The sequence below is a fragment of the Patagioenas fasciata genome, chromosome 1 (genome assembly GCF_037038585.1).
Source record: "Patagioenas fasciata isolate bPatFas1 chromosome 1, bPatFas1.hap1, whole genome shotgun sequence".
NCBI classification, from domain to species: Eukaryota; Metazoa; Chordata; class Aves; order Columbiformes; family Columbidae; genus Patagioenas; species Patagioenas fasciata.
Window position 1 is genome coordinate 69769872 of NC_092520.1, and position 27890 is coordinate 69797761.

General features: G+C 40.4%; 1 protein-coding gene and 1 long non-coding RNA gene across 6 annotated transcripts in view; one reads left to right on the top strand and one right to left on the bottom strand.

Annotated features, from left to right (window-relative positions):
* Positions 1–26895, top strand: part of TSGA10 (testis specific 10) — a 36721-nt gene extending 9826 nt beyond the window's left edge. For 2 of the 5 annotated variants that reach the window (XM_071808356.1, XM_071808360.1), the window contains 11 exons: positions 601–752; positions 2162–2277; positions 7578–7732; positions 10368–10423; positions 10653–10821; positions 13052–13162; positions 13710–13895; positions 15200–15402; positions 16148–16252; positions 20307–20459; positions 23325–26895. In XM_071808356.1, the coding sequence (XP_071664457.1) occupies positions 601–752; positions 2162–2277; positions 7578–7732; positions 10368–10423; positions 10653–10821; positions 13052–13162; positions 13710–13895; positions 15200–15402; positions 16148–16252; positions 20307–20459; positions 23325–23349 (1431 nt within the window). In that variant the 3' untranslated portion in view covers positions 23350–26895. Of the gene's footprint in view, positions 1–600; positions 753–2161; positions 2278–7577; positions 7733–10367; positions 10424–10652; positions 10822–13051; positions 13163–13709; positions 13896–14540; positions 15176–15199; positions 15403–16147; positions 16253–20306; positions 20460–23324 lie in introns of those variants that run through there. The other 3 variants (XM_071808357.1, XM_071808370.1, XM_071808365.1) reach the window with 3 other exon arrangements.
* LOC139827959 (uncharacterized) lies at positions 711–27870 on the bottom strand. The gene is made up of 3 exons (XR_011739102.1): positions 27553–27870; positions 7435–7499; positions 711–6730 (listed from the first exon to the last, which is right to left on the bottom strand). It is a non-coding gene; the product is annotated as an uncharacterized lncRNA (long non-coding RNA).
* Positions 27871–27890: the final 20 nt, after the last annotated feature.

A 27890-nucleotide genomic window follows, 5' to 3' on the forward strand; every position in this document is an offset into this window, starting at 1 on the left:
TTTATGCAAATGCTTTACTGTGAATTCTCTAGCCAGTTGTTGGCATAGCTATAAAACTTAGTAGAGGCCTAAATCCATCATTGGTAGTGTTGTATCCCGAACTGTGATTTCTCCCTTCCTAGACTCATAATAATGTTTTCAGTTATGTTACTTTGCACTGAAAACTGTTAATGCTGATCAATGCTGAACATTTTTGCCCTTGGGCATAATTACCAGCCTAAAATTTACGTTAATAAATTCAAATATTCCCAGGGATCTGAAACACAGGAAATTGATTGTCACAGAATCACAGAATGTTAGGGATTGGAAGGGACCTCAAAAGATCATCTAGTCCAATCCCCCACCGGAACAGGAACACCTAGATGACGTTACACAGGAATGCATCCAGGATGACCTTCAACAGAAGTAAAAATCACATTTCAGCTCTTTGACAACTACCTTCAGTAGACTTGGAGTCAGGCCCTGTGTAAATGAAATACTTGGATATTTATCTTCAGTAAAATATTCATACTAAACCCAGAGTAGAACTTGAATTAATAGGAAAAATTATATGTGTAAATAAGGTGCATTTTGGCATTTAATGTTTAATTATATTTGTAGTTAGATAGTGAACAGTTGGAACAGATGTCCAAAGTGATGCTAATGAAAGACACCATTAATTCTCTGGAAACTGAGATAAAAAGATTGGCAAGAAGAGCACTGGACTCTGAAACTGAGCTGAACCGACGAGAAGCTGAGTATGTTTCACTTAGGTAAGTAAAAGTATATAATTGCATTAGTTTGATAAGTAACATCGGCCTATGTTCATTTGTTTTCATAACTGTTATATAGCTCAAAGGGAAAGGAATTTATGATAGTTGTTCTTATGAACCACACTTCTTTTTGGAATTAGATTGTTTTCCTCATTGCTTATTTATATGTAAATGTTCTTGGCTTGTTGATATTATGATATGCTGAAAACTATCTTTAGTGAAAAAGTAAAATTCATTCAGAGTTAAGGGCTTTGTATTAGAAACAGCAGGGATTTATGTTGTTAGGGTGAATTGTGTATGAATTAATTGTTTTTTTCATTTTTTATTGCTGTTTTTATAGAGACAAGCAAATGCATAAACTGATGAGTGTCACATGTAGTTAGTTTCAAACATCCTTTTCTTACTCTTGGAGTTTCTTCATGAGAAGAAATAAAACCGAAGCCTTGCATAGGGTTTATGCCCTGCTGCTCAACTGGAGTTCCTAACCATGTTCAGAAGCCTGTAGTGGGACCGGACTCAATTGGAGCTTTTAGGGAAGAAAGCATAGATCAGTGAGTGCAAGATAAAAAAGGATAATTTACTGACTAGAGGGAATGATCAAGCATGCATGAAGTTTGTGCAGAGAGATAAGACAGACTAGATTGCAGACTGAACTAGGCTACAGTGTGAACAGACTACAAGAGAAGATACTGTGGCTTTTTCCTTTTGTATTTCCTTAAATTTCCTTAGGCAAATATTCTCCTAAACCTATATGTCCTTACAAGTGACTGGTGTAGTCAATGCATGGGTTTTGTAGGTTTGTTAGATTTTGACTGGTGGGAGTCCTGGGTGCTAGCATGCAATATTGGGCTGGCCCACAATACCTTTCTAAGGACATAGTGGTTTCTAAAGTAACATAAACTCCTGTACAAATCCAGTCCCAAATTACTGCTGCTCTATAATAAGTTGTCAGATCTATGAATGCTGTAAAAAGTAAGTTGTTGAAGATTAGTTGCTGCTACTAAAATACCTTTTTTCTTCCTGCATCCTCTCAGACAGGCTGATAGTTCTCTTCAGTTTCAGTTTGAGACTCATTAATATTGCTACATGATTTGAATGTATGACTTGGATATAAATTGAAATAGGTCAAGCATTCCAATGTATACCCTAAGTGATGATTTTTATTTTAATAATTTTTGATAAGTTCTTAGGTCCACTTGTTGTAAAGAATTCTTCTTACTTTTCTGTGATTCTTTGTAGGAATATTCAGACTTTAAAATCTAGAGATTAATATTAACATTAATAAAATATCCCAAAAAATCTAAAATATACAGAAGAATCAACTTCTGCAATTTTAGTGGCATTTCAAAAAGGAAAAAAATATACATACAAACTTCTGAATTCTCTTGTTAATGCTTCTGCTTTTCCAGTTTATTGAATGAAAAGACAGAACAAAGTCTTTCAGAGACTCAACGAAACCTTATTAAGACAGAATATGAAATGCAACTTACCCAAGAGAAAGTTATACTTTTAGAAGAAAAAATTGGTGAGTGACAGATACAGATTTGTAATAACATTCAATATGTTAATTGTTATATTACCACTTTTTTTTCTTTTTTTTTCCTTATGGGTTGAAAGAAAAAAATGTTGAATGTAAATAAATACACTGTTGGCAGTTTTAACATTTCAAGTGCAAAACATCTGTTTTCTTTTGTTATTAGAAGGTTTTTGCATTTTAGAATTATGCAATAAAGCTCTTGAAATTAAGTTTTGGTGATATTGTATACCGTCAACAGAACAATGTGTGTTGGTACCAGTGTGGAGTATCTGAGTATATCAGTTACATTTATGATCCACTAAGGCAGTGGTAGCACCTCTCTGCATCATAAGATGATGATGGAGTCAGGAAAACATCCTTTTTAATATATATGCTATATTGTAGGTTGCACCTTTGTAATATTATGGGTGTAAAGGAGGTGGATACAGGAATTATTATTCCTGTAGTGCCAAAGGATATGTTCTTACTTCCAAAATTACAACTGTATTGTGTTAAAAGTCGTATTTTCTGTAGATGCAGTCAACGTAATCTGTTCTCAAATGTAGTGCTGAATTTGTGAAGGGAAAATAAAGCTAAGCTATAGCTAATGGCATCTAATGCTAGAGCTCCCTTATCCTGCTAAAGTCCTCGTGTTTTAAAAGTTCTATACCACAGTACAGTAAAGCAGGGACTTAATATTTGATGTCAGTCTGTGTGTTGTTGCATGCTTTTGATAATTTCCAGGAAATATGTCCAAATTAGGCATATTTAAGTCTCAAAAAAAAAAAAATCAATTTATTAAAGCTGAATAGACACTTCTCAGAATTTGGCATCTGAAGTCTCATATCATCTGACTGAGGCAAGTTCCAATCTAGATTCATTAGGATTTTTCATTACTGTGAGGCAAATCCAGTTAAAGAATCTTGAAATTAATGGAGATTGTCTATATTGTGCTATTATCTTGTCACCACAGGGATAACAGTGGAAAATGCCAAAGGAAAGGAACGACATTGCAGGTGTGGGGAGAAAATGTTCTGAGAGAACAAAGTTGAGAGGTTTTAACTGCAGCATCAACAAGGAAAGGATACTGAGATCACAGTTTGGATGAGGCACTATAATCTTAGTGAAATAGGTAGAAGTGAAGTTAATAAAGAGCCAGGAGAGAAGTGAATAGTAGGGATATTGGCTGGCTGAGAATTTGCAATGAAGAGGATTGTTGTCAGAGGAGACTGTAAGTGTGAAACAGTGAGACTGGGAGTCAGTGAATGAAGAAACAGTGTGTGGATGTGGCAGCAGGGAAAGCTGGGGCAGCACAAGAAATCAGAGACACAAAATTAATTAAGTGAGGGGAGGGAGTGAAGAAGGATCAGAGACATCCAGTGAGGATAGCTCGTATAAAGTGGTTAAAAGGACTGGAAAGATTCTTAAAACTGGATAAAACTAGTTCAGAGATTGTGGGTAGGACTTGGAGCTATTGGGCATGCAGAATGTCTAGAACCTATGAGCAGCTACACATAGAATATTTAGGACTTGGACAATGAAGTTGAAAGCAGGAGAAAGATTGGAAGCAAAAGGAGATTGAGGTGGAAAATGTGGATTTAGGAATTTGGGAACCTGTAAGACTTGGGACTGACCAAGGTGAAGAGAAAGGAAGAGCAGCTGATGATATCTTTCTTCTTGGAGAGGTAGAACTGCAGAAGAAAGAAAGTGTATGTGCCCACTAGAGAACCTTTTCACTTTTGGAGGGGATTTCAGTCTTGAATTACCTTCTTTTGTCAGCAAAATAATGTAAACTTGGCAAAGTGTCTCTTTCCAGTGCTTGTCTGCAGAGAGAACAGCTGTTTAGTGCCCCAATGGTTTGTCTTCTATGTCATATGACACATGATGGGAATCTAAATTGTGCTTTTTGTTTTTCACAAAAGTAACTTATTTCAGAGACAGACACTAAGAAGCTGGGAATGCCAGTGTTAAGGTGTCTGTACCACTTAATGAATAAACCCCAGTGTTGGGGTTTTTTAACTTATGGGATTGTTTTTAATTACACTATCATGTGGTGTTTTTCTGTAGGATCCTTGCTGCAACTTTTGCACGGTATTGTAGGGAGTAAATCACTGTTGTCTAGTGAAGCAACTTGTCTGTCAGATCTTCTCCTTAGCCGAAAATACAGTGAATAAAGCAGGTAATTGCAGAAGGAGAAATCATGCACTATTTAAATTGTTGAATATTATTATGCAGTATTTTATACTGTTGCTGTCTGCACATCAGAATTTTGGGGTGGTGCACAACCAAACTTTTCAGAATTGCCCACTATTTTATCTGTTTACAGAGTGCCTGATTTGAAACTTCAGTTATTAATTTTCAGAAATGTTGAGCACTCACAGCTGTGGCAGCAATCCATTGTTGTTTTTTTGATCATTTGATACTTTCTCTCTGGAAAATTTAGGTCATGGTTTGTACATCCAACATAATCAGGTAGCATTTTCAACTGATCTTTGTGTCTCCACTCCTTCCCTGCAAAATGGTAAAAACACACCCTTGCTTAGAATCACAGAATAGTTGAGGTTGGAAGGCATCTCTGAAGGTCATCTTGTCCAACCTCCCTTCTGAAGCAGTGTCACCTGTAGCCAGTTGCCCATGACAGTATCTAGATGGCTTTTGAATATCTCCAATGAAGGAGACTCCGTAACCTCCCTGGGCAACCTGGGCCAGTGCTTGGTCACCCTCACAGTAAAAAAAAAAAAAAAGTGCTTCCTGATCTTCAGAGGAAACCTTCTGTGCTTTCGATTGTGCCCGTTGTCTCTGGTCCTGTCACTGGGCACTCCTGAAATGAGCCTGGCTCTGTCCTTTTTGCACCCTCCCTTCAGGTATTTATATACAATTACAAACCCTCTGAGCCTTCTCACAGCTGAACAATCCCAGCTCTCAGCTTTTCCTGATAGGAGAGGTGCTCCATTCCCTCAGTCATCTTCATGGACCTTTGCTGGACTCTCTCCAGTATGTCCATGTCTCTTGTAGTGAGGAGCCCAGAACTGGGCCCAGCACTCCAGGTGTGTCTCACCAGAGCTCAGTAGAAGGGAAAGATCACCTCCCTTGACCAGCTGTTAATACTTTCCTCAGTGCAGCCCAGCTGCAGTGATTAGGGATGATGCATACCGGAATGCAGACATAGATGCATATACAGTCAGAGATCTTGTTCAGGAAGGAGCGCAGAGCCAGGCTGAGCAGAGAGCTGAGCCAGGCTGAGACCCTCTCTTTATTAGGCAGTGGCAATTTATAGGATTTACAGATATGGGCCTGCACTAAGATGTTACATAAGATGTTTTTCCAATAATTGTTATTAAAAACACACTACACTTATGTTTGCTTCAGTTACGTTCCCACTCATTCACAGACCAGGCCCAAGAACATTCACACATCCCATACACTAGGAGGTGGTTATCCAGCCCGAGATACCATTCTCACGAGTCTGGGTTATAACTTTTTACAATTATGAGGAACATACTTCAAAGTAATCTGTCCAAGGTCCTTTATATATTATTATGTTAGTATTATGTCTTCAGCCATCCAGATGGTCATGTTAGTATTGATCTTCCTTTATCATCCAGGTGGCTGGAACCGCACATCTTGCTTGCCCACATTTTACTTTCCAACACCAGCGTTCTACACAGCAAGGGCACATTAGTGGCTCATGTTCAATGTGATGTCCACCAGAACCTCAGCTTTCCTGCCAAGCTGCTTTCCAGCTTGTGTAATGGTGCCTGGAATTGTTTGTCCCCGGGTGGAAGACTTTGTGCTTCCCTTTGTTGAACATTGTGAGGTTCCAGTCTACCCCTTTCTCCAGCCTGTCAAGGTCCTTCTGGATGGCAGCACAGCCCTCTGGTGTATCAGCTACTCTTCCCAGGTTTGCATTATCAGGAAAATTCATGGCCGTACAGTCTGCCCCATCATCCAGATCATCAATGAAGACGTAAACCAGGACTGGACTTCGTATTAACCCCTGGGGCACACCACTAGTTACCAGCCTCCGGATAGACTTTGTTTCACTGATCACCACTCTGAGCCTGGCTGGTCAGCCAGTTTTCAATCCACCTCACTGCTCATCCAGCCCTTATGTCAACAGTTCATCTGTGAGTATCTTATGGGAGTGTCAAAGACTTTATCGAACTCAAGATGGACAACATCCACTGCTCTCCCCTCATCTACCAGGCCACTCATTTCATCATAGAAGTTTGTCACGTTGGTCAAGCATGACTTCCCCTGGGTGAAGCCATGCTGACTGCTACTGATAACTTTCTTGTCTTTAAAGTGCCTGGCAATGGTTTTGAGGATTAGTTGCTCCATCAGAGTTTTCTTTAGAGCCAGGTTTGAGCACTGTCTCAGCAGGTTCCAGAACTATGCATGCAAAAATACAGAGTGGAAATTTAAGCGCCTTTCATCTTGTGTTTTGAAATAGGGAGAAGTTCTGTGGAAAAAACAGAATGTGAATATATGCTATGATGTCCCTGAAAGACTGAGCTACAGACCATTTTACTTTGGATGTTTTATCTCCTGGAAGTGGTTAATAAGTATCATTCAAGTATCCCAGTTACACTGATATTTAAGGAGTAATTTGCAGCCTCTATGGTTTTTATGCGATCTAAGGTTCACTGTAACAAGGGTTTCTGTGTTTCTCCTCTTCAAATTCAATGTAGGCAGATCATAAAAGGATTAATTCTCTGACCATTTAAAGGTAAATGTAGTATGTAACACCTTGCTAGCTAAATGAAGATAGGGAGAGACATCTTTTAGAATTTCATTTTGCAGTGAGCAGATTTGTTTTTTCATTTTTACCTTTGTAATTTTTAAGTGGCGTTGAATTTTATAAATGCATTAGTCTTACTTTTGCATAAAGTTAATTTAAATAGATTTTAAAAGGATTTCAGAAAAACTGGCTAATACCAGGATATTCATCTCTTATTTCATCAGTCATTACCCACTGTAGTCTACATATTACTTCTGTGTATTGCACTTCTGTTAAAGCCTTTATTGTTGTAATACCCGAGAAAGTTATTTTTTTAATGATCTCAACATTTGTTGTTTAAAGATAGATTTGGTTTGAGCCAAGTAATTTAATACCTCGATCTAAGGAAGAATGCAGTTCTTATAAGTATTAGTTGGATTACTTACATGTCTTGAAAAGGTACATGCTTCAGTGTTGTCTTGAAGGGAAGCTTTTGTCATGTTCTTTTATGCTTTAGAAGAGTATAAAAATAATTTTTATTTCAAATAGGTTGAATTAATAAAAATGAGAACTTTCTGCTTGTGTCCAGATAACTTTTCAAGACAAAGTCTTCTACAAAAAGAGGAGATCTGTGCTTTGAAAGAAACAATTGCACAACTTGATAAAGAGAAGGCAACTTTGCAAGACTGTGTGGAAGAAGGAAGAGAGAAGATTGCTGCTTTTGAGGAAAGCCTGGCAATTAAAGTATGTTTTAACATGTAAATAGTCACGAAAGACAAATAGGGAAAGGATCTCTTGGGTCATCACATTTATTTTATGTTGCTCTCCATCATCCTTGCCAAGTCTTGGGAAACGGGAGAGGTGCCTGAGGCTTGGAGGAAAGCAAATGTCACTCCAGTCTTCAAAAAGGGCAAGAAGGAGGACCCAGGTAATTATAGACCAGTCAGCCTCACCTCCGTCCCTGGGAAAGTAATGGAACGGCTTGTCCTTGGTGCCATCTCAAGGCATATCAAGGATAAGAGGATTACTAGGGGCAGTCAGCATGGCTTTACCAAGGGTAAGTCATGCTTGACCAACCTCTTAGCCTTTTATGAGAATGTAACAAGGTGGATGGATGATGGCAGAGTGGTGGATGTGGTCTACCTTGACTTCAGCAAAGCGTTTGACACAGTCTCCCACAGCATCCTAGTTGCTAAGTTGAGGAGGTGTGGTCTGGACAATACAGTAGTGAGGTGGATTGCAAATTGGCTTAAGGAGAGAAGCCAGAGAGTGGTAGTCAATGGTGTGGAGTCTAGTTGGAGGCCAGTATCTAGTGGAGTGCCTCAGGGGTCAGTACTGGGGCCAATATTATTCAATATATTCATTAACAATTTAGACGAGGGAATTGAGTGCACTGTCAGCAAGTTTGCTGATGACACCAAGCTGGGAGGAGTGGCTGACACGCCAGAAGGCTGTGCTGCCATCCAGCGACACCTGGACAGGCTGGAGAGTTGGGCGGGGAATAACCTGATGAAATTTAACAAGGGAAAGCGTAGAGTCCTGCATCTGGGCAGGAACAACCCCAGCTTCCATTATAGGCTGGGGAATGACCTATTAGAAAGCAGTGTAGGGGAAAGGGACCTGGGGGTCCTGATGGACAACAAGATGACCATGAGCCAGCACTGTGCCCTTGTGGCCAGGAAGGCCAATGGCATCCTTAGGTGTATTACAAGGGAGGTGGTTAGTAGATCGAGAGAGGTTCTCCTTCCCCTCTACTCTGCCCTGGTGAGACCCCATCTGGAGTATTGTGTCCAGTTCTGGGCCCCTTAGTTCAAGAAGGACAGGGAACTGCTGGAGAGAGTCCAGCATAGGGCAACAAAGATGATTAAGGGAGTGGAGCATCTCCCTTATGAGGAAAGGCTGAGGGACCTGGGTCTCTTTAGTTTGGAGAAGAGGAGGCTAAGGTGAGTGCCACGAGGATGGAGCCAGGCTCTTCTCGGTGGCAGACAATGATAGGACAAGGGGTAATGGGATCAAGCTGGAATACAAGAGGTTCCACTTAAATTTGAGAAGAAATTTCTTCTCAGTGAGGCTGACGGAGCACTGGAACAGGCTGCCCAGGGGGGTTGTGGAGTCTCCTTCCCTGGAGACATTCAAAGCCCGCCTGGACACATTCTTGTGCGACCTCATCTAGGTGTTCCTGCTCTGGCAGGTGGATTGGGCTAGATGATCTTCTGAGGTCCCTTCCAATCCCAAACATACTGTAATACTGTGATATGGTATCTGCAACAGTGCTTAGTGCTGACCTAGTTCTGTTCCAGTTTCAAGGCAACAATAAAATTCATGTTGACTTCAACAGCAGCAGGTTTGAGCAGTGTTGAGCATCTCATGTTTGATGTTTTGTATGGTTTATACTTATCAAGAGAGGAGACTTTAAGTACTTTCCTGATGCAGAGAAAAGTAAATTACCCAATAAAATATTTTGTTTATGGTAAAATTTTGCCTAAATTCTTCCTTGGGGTCTCCTGATGTTAGATATGCAGGGTGCCAAAAATATTGCCTTTGTTTTCATTGAAGAAGCATCTGAAATATATTCTTTTCACCTCAAGGTACTAGCTTACCTATGAAAATGTCATCAGTTTATTGCACAGTATGATTTCAAACTATATAATGGAGCTGCTTAGTTCTTAGTTTTTCACTTCAACTTAAGTCATCTGGATATTGATTTAGGATAAACTGAAGAAGGTACTTTTTAAATGTTGTGATTGCTATCCCAAGAAGTTGAACTCATTTTAACAAAATCTTAAAGAAAAGATGTTGCAGGACTGGCTATAATCATCTTGCCAAGAGCACTGACTTTGCATTTTAAAAACTGTAAACTGTAAAATGGCGTCCAGTTTAGCGTCTCCAGTGGAACACATTTCCTTAGCCTATCTTTTCTTCATTTAATATCGATCCAAAGACAAGGGAGTGAAGTAATATACTTTGCACTACCTTCTTTTTGAATTGTAGTGATGGAATTCTTGTTTTATCAATTACAAGCTACCAGACTCTGGTACTTTATTCATTGTAAAAGCTGTGATAACTTATCTAATAGATAGAAGACATCATTTAGTTTGGGAATGTGAGCCAAATGCTACCTTTAGAACCACAAAGGATTACAAAGTTTAATTAAAGCTATTATATTCTGCAGAAGATACCAATATTTGTTCCTTTATTTGCCAAATTAGATTATCGGAATTTTCAGCTCTGGACAGTACATGATGAAACTTGGAAAATCACAATCCATTTTTCATTAAATAGTTAAATTAACCAGCTAGCTGAATAAAAGGAATTTTTTTTCCATTTATACTGAGGAATAGTGAGAAGTTTCTTTTAATTTTCTATTTTTTTTTTCAAGGAGAAAATAATTTCAGATTTGAAGATTCTGATTACTGAGTTGGAGCATTCTACAAAGTAAGGATACGATGATAAGATAATTATTCAGTTTTGATTAATTTATAACATTAACTCAAAAATTGAATCATAGGATATGCTACTGTATAATTTTTTTAAAACCTCTATTAAATATGGAAATATTACAGATTTGTTTCATGACTTGCAAACTTAACCACTAGAAAAGCTATAATTTGTCTTAGGTTGGGCGGTATTTTCATACCTGAAGTATTTATTGTTTGCTGCGTAGAAAATCTGCTGAAGCACTCTGTATCTGTGAGAAAGATATCACCAGTTTGCATCAACAGCTACAAGAAACCAACAAAGAACTTGCACAGACTAACAAGAACAGAGAATCGTTAGCTCAGGAGAATGACAGGTTACAAGAGCATCTTTGTAATATTAAGCAAGAAAATCAGGTATATTTGTACAGAGAATCCTTGAATAAAAAGGAAAATTGTGTATTTTTCAAGTAGTGCATAGAATTGTTGGGTCCTCATCTGAAGTAAATCTGCAAACTAGTTTTTAAGATCATTTTTCAAACTCTGATTTCTTCCTTATTGCTGAGCTCGCTTTTAAAAAAAGGACCAGCTATTAATATGTAATGCTTTGCGTGTTTATCTTGAAGAAGAGCTTATTAATGTTTTCTCTTTTTTTCTGATCTTCATGAAAAAACACTCTAGCAGTTATAAGTATTGCTTATATGGAAAAGTGCTATGACTGGCCCAGAGCACTTAGAAGCTTATGAATTTGACTGGCTAATAATTTAACACAGTACACATTTTAATAAGGTTCAAAACTTTATTAATAGTATTGCATGTATTTACATTTTCTTAAAGTGGCTTTTAGATAAAAATGCTGGCAATATTTGGTTATAATACAGGATTACATAATCTACTGTGTTATTTATCTGTATGCTAATGAAAGTAGTTAAAATACTTAAGTCTTGTCTTATGCATACATGACGTTCATGCATCAAAGTATTTTCTAAGCAGTTAGAAATTAAGCTTAATATCTGTAGTAGTTCACCACTGTGTAATGTTCTGATTTTCCTTTGTTTTGCTCAACTTCCTGCCACAATTTAGAATTCTGATACTTGCTCTTTCTTGTCTGCACTTATTCTACTGCTTAGGATATCTTTGTCTTTGAAAATACTTGCTGGTCGCCTCGCTTTCTTTTTCTCTAAAAGTGCTACCCAGTTTTGAATGAGATTAACTTCACCTGATTTTAGCTATATGAAAGTTTTAAGTTAGTAAAGCTCATTTTTAAGTGAAGAAAAGCCCTTCAGAAGGAGATTCATCCCATCTCAGTTTTTAAAGTGATTCACTTCACATGTCCCTCTCTTCATTATAAAGTATAGCTAACTAGTTTAGATCAAATGCCTAATTCTGCGCTGCAGAAATTACGTGAGACAACTCCCATGCTAAATAACTCTTCTCTTAAGCACGTTAATCTTTCTCTTTAGCACCCTCCTTGAGCATGCCAGAAAAGTTGAGGTCTTAGTAGCTTTAACCACCAAAGGTAGGCAGTGAGTGTCACTAGAAACATGAATTGCTCAAAGAGATTATTCCAGGTAATCCCTGCTCTTTATCTTCTCTCAGAATCACAGTTGATACAGATGTGGTCAGCTGGTGCAAGGCAGCCTCCTGTTGTTTCTGGCTACCTTGGAAGGCTTCATGGTTTCCTTTGCAATGCCTGGATGCTTGTAGAGCCAGTTAGAAACAAAAGGTCTTAGCCTCACAGGATCAACTACTTTTTAATGGGCTTGCCTCTGTAATACACAATGTTTCCTCTAGGTTCTTCCATTAATTTAGGTCGTAGCCAAAGTATTCAGTTTGGCCTATTGAAAAAGTTCAGAGTCTGCATTTGCCAAGAAAGGTTGGACCACATGATCCGAGTAGTCCCTTCCAACCTGGTTTTCTATGATTCTATGACTGAACCTTTCTCAGCACTTCACAGCCTTTTCACAGTATGAGTTTCTTCATAGCCCACTTTCCTCCCACCCCCTACTCACCACCCTGTTTCTCCCCCCTCACACCCCATGTACTGGTTCTTGCAGCTGAGTGTTCTCACAGTAATTTTGTAAGAAAGGAAGAGTTTCTGAAGAGGGCAGTTCAAGACAGCCTTTCTGCAGGGGTTTTTCTTCACTCTGTTCTGTTTCTCAAGCAATACTTGTCAGAACTGTGTGCATTCTCCTAATACTTGTGGCTTTATTTCTTCTGATTAGGAGATAACCACTTAATTAGTTAATTCTATTTTTATCTGTCTTATTCGAACGTGAGCTTTTAAGAGACTGTGACATGCAAAAAAGAGGGAACTGACTCTCAGCCCTGCTTCTTAAATGGGGCAGGCTATTTTGTTATGGCTGCCTCACTGCTATATAAAGTCTGTTAAAAGTCTTTTTCTTCTTAACTGCTATGTTCTTTTATTAACACTTTTCTTAGTTTTTAGAAGATTTAGCATTATTTGTAAATCAAAAAATGTAAATATTTTTGACATATGTAAAATTTCATTTATAGAAATATATATGGTTTAGATTTAAATAATTACTTAATAGAGCCATAGATGCTAGATACACACTAATTCTATTTTTTTGGTAAAGGTACAAACAGTATACTTTAACCTTATGGAACAAATATTTCTTCATAGGTACTATATAAAAAACTAGCAAAGTACCAGAATGAGCTTGATGATGTGAAGTTGAAAGCCCAGGATTCAAACACAGATATTGTCAGGCTGAAGGGTATACTGAAGTCTAAAGTGAGTATATGGATTAAACGTGTTTTAAAAACAGCTGTTGTTTTAATAAAAAAAGAAATTTCAACTACGCTTCCATGGAAGAATTTGCCTTCTGCCTAAAACTTATTTGTATTCTACTAACATGTTTTTAATAGTTTGAACACATTTTCTTAATTGTTTTTGCAGTACACAAGTAAGGAAGTATATTACACTGTGCTTTTATTAAACTTAAGAATTCAGACAGTGAATAGTACAGAGACTTGGGACTCTTTTGACTTTATTACCATACAGGATTAATAGTAAAAAAAAATATTTCTGTGATATATTGCTATACCTAATATTTGAAATGTTAATTTAGCCATTTTTAACAGATGTCTCTTGAGCATTAAAATGTGCCCATCTTGAAGAAAACACTGGTTCCTGAGAACTCTCTCAATAGTTTGGCTAAATGGCAAAGTTTTCAATGGAAAGAGAACATCCACTGCCATGTCATACATGTAGATTTATAGATATCCCTATTTTGTGAAGCTTACTATAAGTTATTAAACAAACAAGCTTTATGTCTTAGGAGAGAGAGAAGTGCGAGCTTTTGGAGAACTATCATAAAGCCTGTGAACAAGGAGAAAGTTGGGAAGCAAAATGGCATCAAGCAGAAGCAGATTGTAGCTCTGTTAGAATGGCACTGATCAGTGCGGAGTCTGAGAAGCAATGGTTGAAAGAGAAAATAGAGACTCTTGAAACAGAGATGGAGCAAGTAAGTTGAAATCGTTCTTTCCATAGTTCACCCTTGAAATAGTCTGGTAGTATTATCATAGAATCAAGAGACCTTCAGGATCATCGAGTCCAGGCATAACCTAACTCTAGCACTAAATGATGTCCCTAAGAACCTCATATAAACGCCTTTTAAACACCTTCAGAGATGGTGACTCCACCACTTTCCTGGGCAGCCTGTTCCAATGCCTGACAACCCTTTCCGTGAATAATTTTTTCCTAATATCCAATCTAAGCCTCCCGTGGCGCAACTTGAGGCCATTTCCTCTTGTCTCATCAGTTGCTACTTGGGAGAAGAGACCAAGCCCGTAGCTGTTTAAAATTATGCTTAATGCCGCTTCTGGTATTTTAGAGGTATTTGCTACAATGAATGGTATGGAGCTTGAGTTTATTTAATAACATTACTAGAATTCCATTGGTCACACTTGGAAAAAAATATTTTAAAATAACAGCATATTTCAAGGAAAAAAAAGTTTAAAAATGCTCTCATGTTTGGAATGACTGAAGTCATAATGTCACATGCAACTCCATAGCATACCTGAAACATACCTAGAGCTTTGTCACCTGTTATATTCCTGTCTCTGCTTTTCTTGCTTCCAGCTTTACAACATTTTTTTGACTGCTTTAGGTGTCCCAAAGATCTTCCCACTTCAAAATCTGAGGAACTTGAAGTGAAATGCACAGCATGGCTTTGGAAATATGTTGTGAACATATAATTATCTTCTGGTTTGGAGTTGTGATTATATTTGTTGTAGATCATCTCTGCTTCCCAAATATCACATAGGCTACTGAGGGCTACCTGTGCATGTTACATACTCAAAAGGAACTGGGCTGCTGCTGTTCAGAAAATGGGGGAGAACTTAACAGTGGCAAAACAGCACAGGAAGATTGTGTGCTCCTTTAAGTAAAGTAAGTGTAATCTCACGCTGCTGGAGGTGCAGATATTGGTTCGTTATACCAGGTGTCATTTCCTGCATGTAAATGATTAATCAGTAGTTTCTTGCCTCAACAAAATGTAGACCTTCCCTCCTTTAATGATTCTGTCTACAGTCTGTATCCATTGATCCGTATATTTAAAAGAATTTTGTTATTTCTATCAAGTACATTTATATGCTGATAGATACATTGGGTGAATTTATAAATCTGACACAGGATTTTGACTTAGGGCAAATATAACACTAATCATCCATTTTAGAGTGAGAGAGAATTTGATCATTAATCTCTGACTCTTTTTTTAAAAAAGAGGTTGCCATAATAGATAGATAAAACTTTAAAACCTTTTTTTAGCTGCAGAGCAAGTGTGTGTCATCCCATTCTGAAATAGAGCTGCTGAGAAAACAACTCGGAAATGAAAGAGCAACTTTGAAACACCTGGAATCTTTGCTTGTGTCCAATCATGATAAAGAATTTCAGGCACAAAGAGCAGAGCAAGAAAAAGACACTGAAATTCAGCTTCTTAAGGAACAGCTTTCTTTAGCAGAACATAAACTGTGAGTAAATGGCCAGGAAAATATTGCAGGTTTTTTCATTCTTCCCAAGTGTATATACATACAGATGGTTTTATATCTAGCTGCATTTTCAAATGGCTGAAGTACCTTGGTTGCTTTAACAGCAGAAGATACTAAAACTTGCTTCTGATTCTTCAGCTATACCCTAATGGACTTTTCTGTGTAGTGTTACATTTTACTCCAAAAAAATGTTCTTAATCTCAATTGCATGGTATAGCTGTCCTTTTAATTTTGGATAATTGTATTTTGTAACATACTCAGAGGATTATAGTTTCTGTCTCACAGAATCACAGAATGTTAGGGATTGGAAGGGACCTCGAAAGATCATCTAGTCCAATCCCCCTGCTGGAGCAGGAACACCTAGATGAGGTTACACGGGAAGGCATCCAGGCAGGTTTTGAATGTCTCCAGAGTAGGAGACTCCAAGACCTCCCTGGGCAGCCTGTTCCAGTGTTCTGTTACCCTCACTGTGAAGAAGTTTCTTCTCAAATTTAAGTGGAACCTTTTGTGTTACAGTTTGTACCCATTACCCCTTGTCCTATCATTGGTTGTCACCGAGAAGAGCCTGGCTCCATCCTCGTGACACTCACCCTTTACATATTTATAAACATTAATGAGGTCACCCCTCAGTCTCCTCTTCTCCAAGCTGAAGAGACCCTCAGCCTTTCCTCTTAAGGGAGATGCTCCACTCCCTTAATCATCTAATTAAAGTGTATGGACTTTACAGTGCTGTGCAGAGTCAAGATTTTACTCAGCTTAGAAATAGAGCAACTCAGTTAGAGTCGGAACTGGCTATCACCAAAAGACAGCTGGAGACTGAGCGCTTTGAAAGGCAAGTATATGTTTTTGTATTGTGCTTCCTGCATCTAGTTGGTGTGAATGCAAAATTAGTAGGATAAACAGCAGTGTTTTGGTTTGTGCCACTCTACATCTCCTGTGTGTTCAGGGGCTATTCATGTCACTGAATTCAGTCTGTGTAGCTGTTACACATGCTAAGTTAGCTGTCTAGATTCCCTTTATACCACATGGAACAATACAGTGAGATAAACTGCCCTCTGGAGTTGCCTGTTCTAGGATGAGATGGATCACTTTCCTGAAGATGCTTGTCCGTCTTTGGTTATTTATAGGGATACCTGTTTTGATGTATAGTGAGAGTCCAGATGACTAGTTGGCTAGACAAGTGATCTATAGACTGCTAAGTTCTGTGATATGAAAGGCCACCTTTTGGCTACCCCAGTAGTAGTGAACTAAAGCAGATCAGAGCATTGACTTGAGGGGTGCACACACCTGTGTACTTGTCTGTACAGTTTGTCGGTACACACTCTGGAATTATTTTAGCACATACCAACCTGCCTTCTCCCAGCTATTGCTTGGGGCACAGAAGGTGCTAGGGATGGCTCCCAAATGGCAGTGTGACCAAAGTAATTTTTGTGTGTGTGTGTGTGTGTGTGGGAAGAGAGTTAAACAGTATGTACAAACTGTTTCATATGATTTGGCCGCAGTACCAGATAACGGCCCCTGGCCTGCTTCCTGACTTACTTTACATAGTCTCAGTGTTTTGAATGGTTTTCTTGTCTGTGAAACAATGGTACTTCTCTATTTCGTGGATGTACTAAGGATAAAACATTACTGTGCTGGGCATTATTTTAGGTATGTAAAAGAGATGGCTAAAAGAAGCAGAGTGATGCAACTATAGCACAGGTTTAAGAATCAGATGTCTTGTTTAATTGTAGCAAATTACTTTGTTGATACTCTGTGCTCTCATAGGTCTTGTAGGGGGCATCTTTATACCTGGTGTTAGGTCTTTTAAAGATGGATTTCTTGAATGTCTCAGTGTATGTTACAATTGGATTATTCTTTACTCTTAAGTCATGGCAAAAACTGCTAAACTTTTGTGTTAGGTACGCAAGTTTGTTTAAAAGGTGGCATCTTTTGTGCTTCTTCGGCTGCATAGAAAGAGCCAGACTGCGTGCTAATATGGGATTACCTTTATTTTAAAAGAAACTCTGTCTTCTTTAGACTGTTGTTTCTCTACTCCCACTGTGTGAATGCATCCATTTCATGGTCTACAGGTGCTCCCTGGTAGGGACCACAAGTGTTCTTGAAGTGTTCATTGGCAGAAGGTTGAGTCAGCCTCCTTACTTAATCTCTTCTCCTAGTTAAGGATAATTTGTTACCCATGTGGTTGTTTATAATTGCAACAATATCAACACTTAGTTTACAGTTGGTTAGCAAAACAAAGATTAGAGTGAGCCTATGCTGAGGCAAAGATTGCCAGTTTTATTCTTGAGGAGAATTTCTCTTCTGCTTCAAGAGAATTACAAACATAATTATCTAAATTGTTTTGGAAAGCAGCATGCAGTCTGTAAGTCAGTTGCAAAAACAATATGCAGAAATATTAGCAAAAACTGAAATGTTCCTATAAAATTCTGAGGCTGATACTAGATTTAGCTGTCTGAAAGGCTAGAGCTTTTTTCTTTTTTTTTTTTTGTCTTTTTAATAAAGTCAAAACAGTGTCCCTTCAATGTCCAACAAAGGTTACAAGAATTTACTTTTTAGTTGTTACTCAGAAATTCCTGCTTTACAAGAGCAGACATCTGTCTTGCTTACAGGGAAAGGGATTCGAGCTCCAAGTTGGCTTCTTACAGCCAGTCTATTTTTCTGGTGCTGGCAAGCGAAAACCAGAAAATCAGCCAGAGAAGAAAAATACTATAATTAAAGTCAGTATCGAGATAGTATATAATGGAAGTAGCAGATCTCAATACTGTTTGGTTTTTGTTGTTGTCGGTTTAAACAAGTGGGTAGATGATATCCTTGTAACACTGACTTAGCTAGTCATATTGATTTACTGCCTTGGTGCAGAATGAAATAATGCCTGAAATTAGGAGGTGGAAGTGCTAACACTGTCAGGCCTTGAATAAACATCAACACAGTGATACCAGGAGGCTTGATCCATCTGTCTGAGTTTTTCTTTACCAGTCAGGAAAAGCACCTCCCCATGCCTTCCATCCTCCTGACTGCAAAAGCAGTTTGGACTCCTGTGGAACAACAGGTTTGATTTACTGCCCTGTTGTGGCTCCAGTGACCAAGCACAGGAACTGTCAGATACCCTGGACAACCCCAAGCCCATGACTTGCATATCTTTTTATTGCTTTTTGTTTCTTGACCCTCCTTTTTGCTGCCCTTGTACCTCTCCCTGCCTCAGTTTCCTCCCAAATAAAAAACTTGCCCATGGTTGCTTTTCCCCACTGGTCACAGTTTTGCTACATTTGTACCCAAACTCAGTATTATACAGCAGGATATTACCTGTGAGAGCTGCAAGCATCTGTGCTCCGACTTCCCACCACTGTCAGCACCATCTTGACCATTAAAGCCAGTACAGCACAGAATCATAGAACCACAGAGTAGTTTGGGTTGGAAGGGACCTTCAAAGGTCATCTAGTCCAAGCCCCTGCAATGAGCAGGGACATCTGCAACTAGATCAGGTTGCTCAGAGCCCCGTCCAGCCTGGCCTGGAATGTCTCCAGGGATGGGGCATCTCCCACCTCTCTGGGCAACCTGGGCCAGTGTTTCACCACCCTCATTGTAAAAAATATATTCCTTATGTCTGACCTGAATCTCCCCTCCTTTCGTTTAAAACCATCACCCCTTGTCCTGTTGTAACAGGCCCTGCTAAAAAGTCTGTTCCCAGCATGTGCGTAGTAAAGCCCTTAAAAGCAATAATCCTAGTAAGACTGGCAGTCAATGTAGATAAGTCTGGTTCCATAGTCTTTACAGAGCACCTGATGCCTCCCCAGGCACAAGACTGTGAGATGTTGGTAGCTGGGTGGAAGACTCTTCCTGTCTCACAGGGCTTCTGCTGCTAGAGTGAGCCCTTTTCTTGCCTGTAGATTCAGCTCCATGAGCTGGTGCTGGATCTGATACCTCTCCTGCAAGTTTGGATGATCTGCTCCAGGGGGCTGCTCCATAGGGAAGTCTGTGGTAATGGCAAAGCCACACTGGAGTCAGTTTCAGTTCAATACCATAGGGCCAGTCCTGGTTATACCTTTATTTGCAAGGTTTTGGACAACATGGACTCCCTTCTTCCAGCCTGGGTCAATGCTATCCTCCCAATATACCCATTCATTTATAAAGAACCATTGTCCAGGTTTTACTGGGGTTCTACACTGAAACTCAGGGGTTGTTGTAGCCACTCTTCCTAGTAGTTTCCCAATCCAACCCAGACTAGATTCTCCTTATGTAAATGACTAGCAGCCTGAAACCAGGATCCCACATGAGTACATACCTCCAAAATATTCCAGTGTATTATCCAGTCTCATGTATTCCTCCCTGTACACCCAGATGCAGGAGTCACAGATTGATCTGGTATCCAGCCCCCACCTCCTGCAGTCAAAATTACTAAACTGCCATTTTTTTTGCAACCTTCCTACTGGGGTGTCCTGCATCTCTTGAATATCCACCAGCTCCAGAGCACTTTAGGTAGACTCTGGCAGCGCAAGAATACCGCAAGCAACACTGTTCTTACATTAATATCATTGCTGATTTTAGTGATTGTCCTTATGTTGCAGGCTTATGAATAACCTTAAAATTAGGCTCTTGCTGGAGTTTTCATAATTTTTAGAGCTTAACCAGCAGCAACCATGACTAGCTTCTGTCTTGTAGGGAAAAGAGAAACAATGAATATGTAGAACTAAACCTGAGTAAGGGAGTAATACAGAGAGAGTCACAAATCTCTTTCAGAGAGTATATGATGAACACGTCTCCTTTTAAAGTGAAATAAAATTTAAAACCTGACAATCTCAAATAGAAAAAAAGTTATGACTGTGAGATAATGTTGATGATTCTTGAAAAGTTATTTGTCTCACTGTAAAATAATGTTTATTTAGGGAACGTGCCATACAGGAGCTTCGACGCCAGAATCATGCAGTCTCATATCAGTTAGGCTCTTCATATCAGTTAGGCTCTACATTAAGAACATCATCACCTGATCATTCCCATTATCGACCTCCTGATTGGTCTCTGGACTTGTCCCAGGAAGGGTAAGTGCTTCAACAACACTTAAGTTCCAAACATTGAAGAGGGGTAATAAAATAATGAACTCTGATACTTCTTGTTGAAATATTTACTGAATTCTATGGAATCACATTGCTCCAAGAAAAGTTACAAGAAGATTCAGGACAACAATCTTTTGATGATACTCCTTTTATTTTGTTTTATTGAGCTGCAGCAAAACTGTGTGGTTAAGAGCAACTTGCACCAGGATGCTATAGTCATAAATTCTTAAAACAGTAATAGAAATAATGCTACAGAAAATCTCTACCTGACTTGCCACTATTTTGTGCAGGTGTAGATGTAAATATTCTTTTCTACATAAAAGCTCTTAACTATCCAACCTTTCTTCTTCTAGTAGTGTTCACAATAGCTTTTACTCTCTATATGTGCATTTTTTACAAGATACAAAAGCATTCTGCAAATCTTCAAATACTTGTAACCCTGAGGAGGGACAAGCCCAGCTTTCCTTTTAACCGTCAGTGAAATGGAGCCTTCACAATATGCAGCTGCTCCCCTGTCAGTTCAGTCTCAGCTTAGGTTCATGTTTTGTAGCTGTATGCTTTTGCATCACACTTTTTTGGTAGATTGATGGCAGCATGCATTTAAAAAAATGGCCAGTTGAGGAGGAAAAGTTTTAATTCATGACTTGCAGGAAATAATTTCTTCTTTTGAGATAGTTATGTATGTCCAAGACGAATTTTGTTAATACTTTGTTAACTGAGATTATTACCTTTGGCAGTTGATTAATCTTTGTTATCCAAGGCTCCTATAAATACACAGGTCCTAAGAATACAGGACAAGTTTCCTTGGGCTAGTGAGCTGGTTCTGGTACCCTTACTAGGAAAACACAGCTGTGCAAGGCTGATTTTGTAGCTATTGCCTGTCCTTGATAGCAGCTACAGGGAGTCTTCATTCCTCTCACAGAACCACATTTAGTCCTCCTTAGTCTGAGAACAGCGTAGCTCTTAACATGTTTTCAAATAAGCATTCTATCATTTTGCATGGTATCATTTACTTTTAATTACCATAACATGTTCTTCTATTTTTGATACTGTATAAAAAGTGGTATCAATCCACGTAGTCACTGCACTGATACTAATGATCATGGTGCTTTTTCTAGTTGTATCACTCCCTTTTCAAGGCTATAGAATTCCTTTCTAATTGGTAAACGTCTGACTAAATACCGAATCAAGACTAATCTTCTACTAAATAGATTATGAATTCAACTCTGTTCTTGTTTGCCTTTTTTTTTTGTTTGTTTTTGTTTTGTGCTGGCTGGCCTTACCTGGCATAATCTGCTTTTGCACATTACTAGGGAACAATGAGTTCAAGTAAGGACTAAAAATGAAATGTGTGAGCCAGGTCTAAATACTTTGCTTAAAATCATCAGCTGATTTAAGCTAAATCTTTCTCAATTAAATCAATGTAGCTTTTGTGTGCAAATGAACTCAGGTTTTTTTCTGCTTAATTATTTTCTGGTTTTGACTGCTCAAGATACTAATATAATTCCTAACTTTTTTTCCTCATCCAGCTCTTTGTTATACTTTTTTGGCTAAGTGGTAAAGAACTGGGGTTGCTTCAGACTTACTTACTGACTTATTTATACTACATGGTTTGGAATTGTTTTCCTTAAAAAGCCTGTGCAATAAAAACTGAAACTTTGGCAGTCTGTGCTATGTTTTAAAAGCTTAGCTGGAAAGAATTTATCAGGTTTGTGTAGTGTAGTGATACAGTGATGAACACCGTAGCCTGTTTGATAAGGCTCTCCTGAGATAGAGCAGAGATCTGAATCTGGGTCTGTCTGCTTTGTGTGATTGGCATTTGATTTACCTGTGTCTGGGTGAGTGCTGCAAGGTCTAGAATACTAAAGTTCTTGATAAATTTTATATAAAGAACTCTGAGCCTGTATCAAGAAAAAGACAGAATGGTAAAAAGTCTGAAATATTTATGAATTATTAAATCATTTCCCAACCAGCTAACTCTAGAAAGATTCAGAAAAATTCATTGAGACAAGAACGAAAGAAAAAACAATGTAAAATATGGCCTGAGAGTAAAAGCAAGAATAGTAATGCACATATTGGAGTGCAATCATCAGCAGAATCACAGAATTAAGACTTTAAAAATATATATATGGGGAATTGATGAAACATGATCTACTTGTATGTTCTTGATGGATTTCAAGCAGAATACCAGCAGAAATACTCCTCCAGGAAGTGACATTTCATTTTTCAATTGTTTGAAGACAGGTTACAAGGGATTGAAAAATATACTGTAGAAGCAACAACTCATTGTTAGAGAGGCTTCTGGCACAGCTGATGTCCGACTCTGCAGTATGTGAAGCATTAATGAGAGAACAGGGCTGGAACCACCATGAACAGCCTTCCTGCTCCCCAGTGTCTTGGTGCTATTTTAGCTGACAGACGGTGGTGGGAGATGAGGCAGACAGCCACCTTCTTATTTTATTGAGAACGTGATATCAGAAGCAAATTGGACAGTAACTTTTTCTTATTCTTCCATCTTTCTCTCCATCTTTATTGCACCAGACTCCTTGTTTCAGTGAAAAGGATGTGCCTTGTACTTTGTCTTGCAGACTTAGTGAGAAGGACCTTTTCTGTCTGATTTTCTTAAGTGACAGGAGTGCAAAGCTTGCCTTTCATTTCAAGGAGCATAACAACACTTTGAAACAACAAAATCTAATCCTTTAAATGATATGGATTGACTGGTGAAGAGACTAGGAAGCCTGCTCAAAGTGCTTTCAGAATCAAAACCTGAAAGTCTTGCACATGGAAACATCAGAATGTACTTCTGTATTCACTGAACATGAAACAAATTAGATTTATTTTTCTTTCTAGGAATTTCAAGGACAATGGGCTGTGAAGACTCTGCACAACATCTGGAGAGTTAAAGTTTAATGCTTATTTAATTATCATTTTTCCCTACTGAATGCTAAATTTAATTAAATCTATTTCACAAATGCTTGCACAGGTTTTTCCTCACTCTTAATGTTGTTCAGTGGGAAGAAATCAGTTTAGATCGCTTCCTCTCTCACCCTTCTCCTAGCTCTTGTATTGTTGTGTGAGATGGCCCATCTCATTAAACAGGAAAAAAAACCAAAAGAACCAAATGCAAGTTCCATCAACTTTACTGACAGTGTGCTTTTATTTTAAAAGTGTGCATAATTTAAAAAGTTTTGGTTTTTGGGTTTTTTTTTATGTAACTGAAAAAAGGGAAAGAAAAATGTGAAACTTTATTAGGGGGAAAAGTATCTATATATTCACATGTTCTGATTTTGATGTATTTTTGCTGAACTATGTGAGTATTATACTTCAGAGAATGCTATGCCATCTCAAGATAGGAAGAGTTTGGGATTTTTTCACTCCCTTCAAACCTGAATGCCTTATTAATTTGGATAAGTAAGACAGTAATGCCAGCAGATACCAGTGTTTTGACATCCATCTATGAAGATGTGTATTTTTATGTGTCTCCGTACATACTGGAGATGTGTTCAGCTTCTAAGAATATTATTAAAACTGCACGAGGTTTGTACTTAAGAGTTCTTTAATATGAGACAGTAGTGTGAGTTTAGCACTTAACTGGCACTTAAACTTGCTCAGAAATTCTGCACCTTATGTCACAGAATCACAGAATGTTAGGGATTGGAAGGGACCTCCAAAGATCATCTAGTCCAATCCCCCTGCCGGAGCAGGAACACCTAGATGATGTTACACAGGAATGTGTTCAGGCGGGGTTTGAATGTCTCCAGAGTAGGAGACTCCACAGCCCTCCTGGGCAGCCTGTTCCAGTGTTCTGTTACCCTCACTGTGAAGAAGTTTCTTCTCATATTTAAGTGGAACCTCTTATGTTCCAGCTTAAACCCATTATGCCTTGTCCTATCATTGGTTGTCACAGAGAAGAGCCTGGCTCCATCCTCGTGACATTCACCCTTTACATATTTATAAACATTAATGAGGTCACCCCTCAGTCTCCTCCAGGCTAAAGAGACCCAGCTCCCTCAGCCTTTCCTCATAAGGGAGGTGCTCCACTCCCTTAATCATCTTTGTTGCCCTACGCTGGACTCTCTCCAGCAGTTCCCTGTCCTTCTTGAACTGAGGGGCCCAGAACTGGACACAATATTCCAGATGTGGTCTCACCAGGGCAGAGTAGAGGGGAAGGAGAACCTCTCTTGACCTACTAACCACCGCCCTTCTAATACAACCCAGGATGCCATTGGCCTTCCTGGCCACAAGGGCACAGTGCTGGCTCATGGTCATCCTGCTGTCCACCAGGACCCCCACGTCCCTTTCCCCTATGCTGCTCTCTAACAGGTCATTCCCCAACTTATACTGGAACCTGGGGTTGTTCCTGCCCAGATGCAAGACTCTACACTTTCCCTTGTTATATTTCATTAAATTTTTCCCCACCCAACTCTCCAGCCTATCCAGGTCTTGCTGGATGGCAGCACAGCCTTCTGGTGTGTCAGCCACTCCTCCCAGCTTGGTGTCATCAGCAAACTTGCTGACAGTGCACTCTGTTCCCTCCTCCAAGTCGTTGATGAATATATTGAATAGTATTGGTCCCAGTATTGACTCTTGAGGGACTCCACTAGATACAGGCCTCCAACTAGACTCTGTCCCATTGACCACAATTCTCTGGCTTCTTTCCTTCAGCCAGTTCACAGTCCACCTCACTACCCGATCATCCAGTCCACACTTCCTCGGTTTAGCTGCGAGGATGCTGTGGGAGACTGTGTCAAATGCTTTACTGTAATTAAGATAGACCACATCCATTGCTTTGCCATTATCTAGCCACCTGGTTATGTCCTCATAAAAGGCTATGAGGTTGGTCAAGCATGACTTACCCTTGGTGAAGCCATGTTGACTGCCCCTAATGACCCTCTTATCCTTGATATGCCTTGAGATGGCACCAAGGATAAGTTGTTCCTTCACCTTTCCAGGGATAGAGGTGAGGCTGACCGGTCTATAGTTACGTGGGTCCACTTTCTTGCCCTTTTTGAAGACTAGAGTGACATTTGCTTTCCTCCAGTCCTCAGGCACCTCTCCCTTTTCCCAAGACTTAGCAAAGATGATGGAGAGTAGCCTAGCAATGACTTCAGCCAGCTCCCTCAGCACCTATGGGTGAATCCCTTCAGGACCCATGGATTTATGGATGTCCAGATTGCTTAACTGGTCTTTAACGTAGTCCGCATCAACCAAGGCAGACTCTTCCATTGTCCTGACTTCCTCTGGGGCCTCAGGGGTACGGGGCTCCTCTGGACAGCCTTTGACAGAGTAGAGAGAGACAAAGAAGGCATTCAGTAACTCTGCCTTCTCTGTATCTTCTGTCACCAGGGCACCCACCTCTATTCATCAGTGGGCCTACATTGCCTCTGGTGTTAGTTTCATCTGCCATGTATCTGAAGAAGCTCTTTCTGTTGTCCTTGACGCCTCTCGCAAGGTTTAATTCTAAGGAGGCCTTAGCTTTCCTAGTTGCCTCCCTACACCCTCTGACAACAGCCTTATATTCTCCCCAAGTGGCCAGCCCCTCCTTCCATGATCTATAAACTCTCCTCTTCCACTTGAGTTTGCCCATCAGTTCCCTGTTTAACCATGTAGGTCTCCTGGCTCCCTTCCTTGACTTCCTACCTGTTGGGATGTTCTGATCTTGGAAGAAGCAGTCCCTGAATGCTAACCAACTGTATTGGGCCCCTTTACCTTCAAATACCCTCTCCCATGAGACTTCCCCTAGTAATTGCTTGAAAAGGCCAAAGTTGGCCTTACTGAAGTCCAGGGTTGCAATTCTGCTTGCTATTCTGTTCCTGTTACATGAGATCCTGAACTCCACCATTTCATAGTTGCTGCAACCAAGGCAGCCCTCAACTTTTACCGCTTCAACCAGACCCTCCTTGTTAGTGAGGATGAGGTCCAGCAGCGCTCCTCTCCTAGTTGGCTCATCCACCATTTGCATCAGGAAGTTATCAGCAATGCACTGGAGGAACCTCCTGGACTGTGGCTGGCTGGCAGAGTTCCAGCAAACATCAGGGTAGTTAAAATCGCCCACGACAACCAGGGCCTGTAATCCTTAATATAAACAAAGTCTCTTCAAACTAATCCTGGAATGCAAACTGACTCCTCTATTTTCAAAAAAGTTAATTTAGAGGGAAGGGCAGTCAAAGAGCCAGGAATCCATATTTTACATAGATTGATAAGGTGAAGGGTTTTGTTTGAATGAGATGAAAGAATCATGTAAACTGAGGCAGGTGTCAGGCAGTCTGTAAACCCTGCAGTACCCAAGCAATGGGGAACAGGGGAGGGAATATGCGGCTAGAGTAATATAAGCAGGGGATTTTTGCCCTATTGTGTGTGCTGGCCATTAGGTAGGACACCCAGTTTTGCAAAATCGTTAATAAAATATGCTTTACTGAAAGATTCGACCTGAGCCTATTATATTGGCTAAGTAATTGTTTCCTACATGTATGTATTTTGGCGGGGTGGGGGGGCAGGTGGGGTTGTAGCGGGGCTGGAGGTGGTGTGCAGACGGGGAGAAAGGGGGGAATAAAGGGGACGAGACGCTGTTGTTTGTGTGTGGGAGGAGCATTTGGGGCTGTGAGGCAGGCGGTGTCAGCGTGGAGTGGTGGTGGGAGGCAGCGAGTTGGTGGGTGCCCCCCGGGGGCGGGCGGGCGCGCCGGGCGGTGTGAGGCCCGTAGGGGGCGCCGTGCGTTCTCCGGCCGTGGGATCTCGCTAGAGGAGCGGCCAGGTCACCGGACCCGAGGTCTGTAGGCTACCCGGTTCGATCCCCGGTTTTCCCACCGCCCGCCCGCCCGCCGGCCCCGCGCACCTGTCTCGCTCTCTCGCCCTCGCCTCAGCCCCATCTGGCCCGGCACCGCACGCCTAAAGCCCTTGGCCTTTCCTCCTTGCCGCTCAGGAGCCCGCACTGGCTGCCGCCCGCTTGGCCCTATTGCTCTTGCCTTCCCGGCCCCCGGCAGACACACAGCCAGGGACACCCAGGCAGCACAGCAGGAGGGGAGCCTTCCTGCTGCCCGCCCGCCCACCCCAAATCGTGCATGCACTAGGAAAGGCTGACCTGGATCTGGAAGGCAGCAGCAAGGAAGAGCAGGGCTCTGAGCACATGCGGAATCCCACAGCATCTTCACTCCTGAAGCTGCCTGCCCGAGGTGGGGGCTGGAAGAAGGTCTCGTTTCCGAACTGCACGCATTACCTCGGCCCCACGTGAGCCCTGAAGCCGCAGGCACCCACTGAAGTGGATGCACATCCTGGATTTTTTTTTTTTTTTTTTTTACGAGGTAAAGCAGCAGCTCCTCCTGGTCCGCAGCCCAGACGCGCGGTACCGGTTGCCGAGCGACATCCGCCGGGGCTCCACCCCCTGCAGGCACAAGGCGCCGCGGCCTCTCCCGTCAGGCC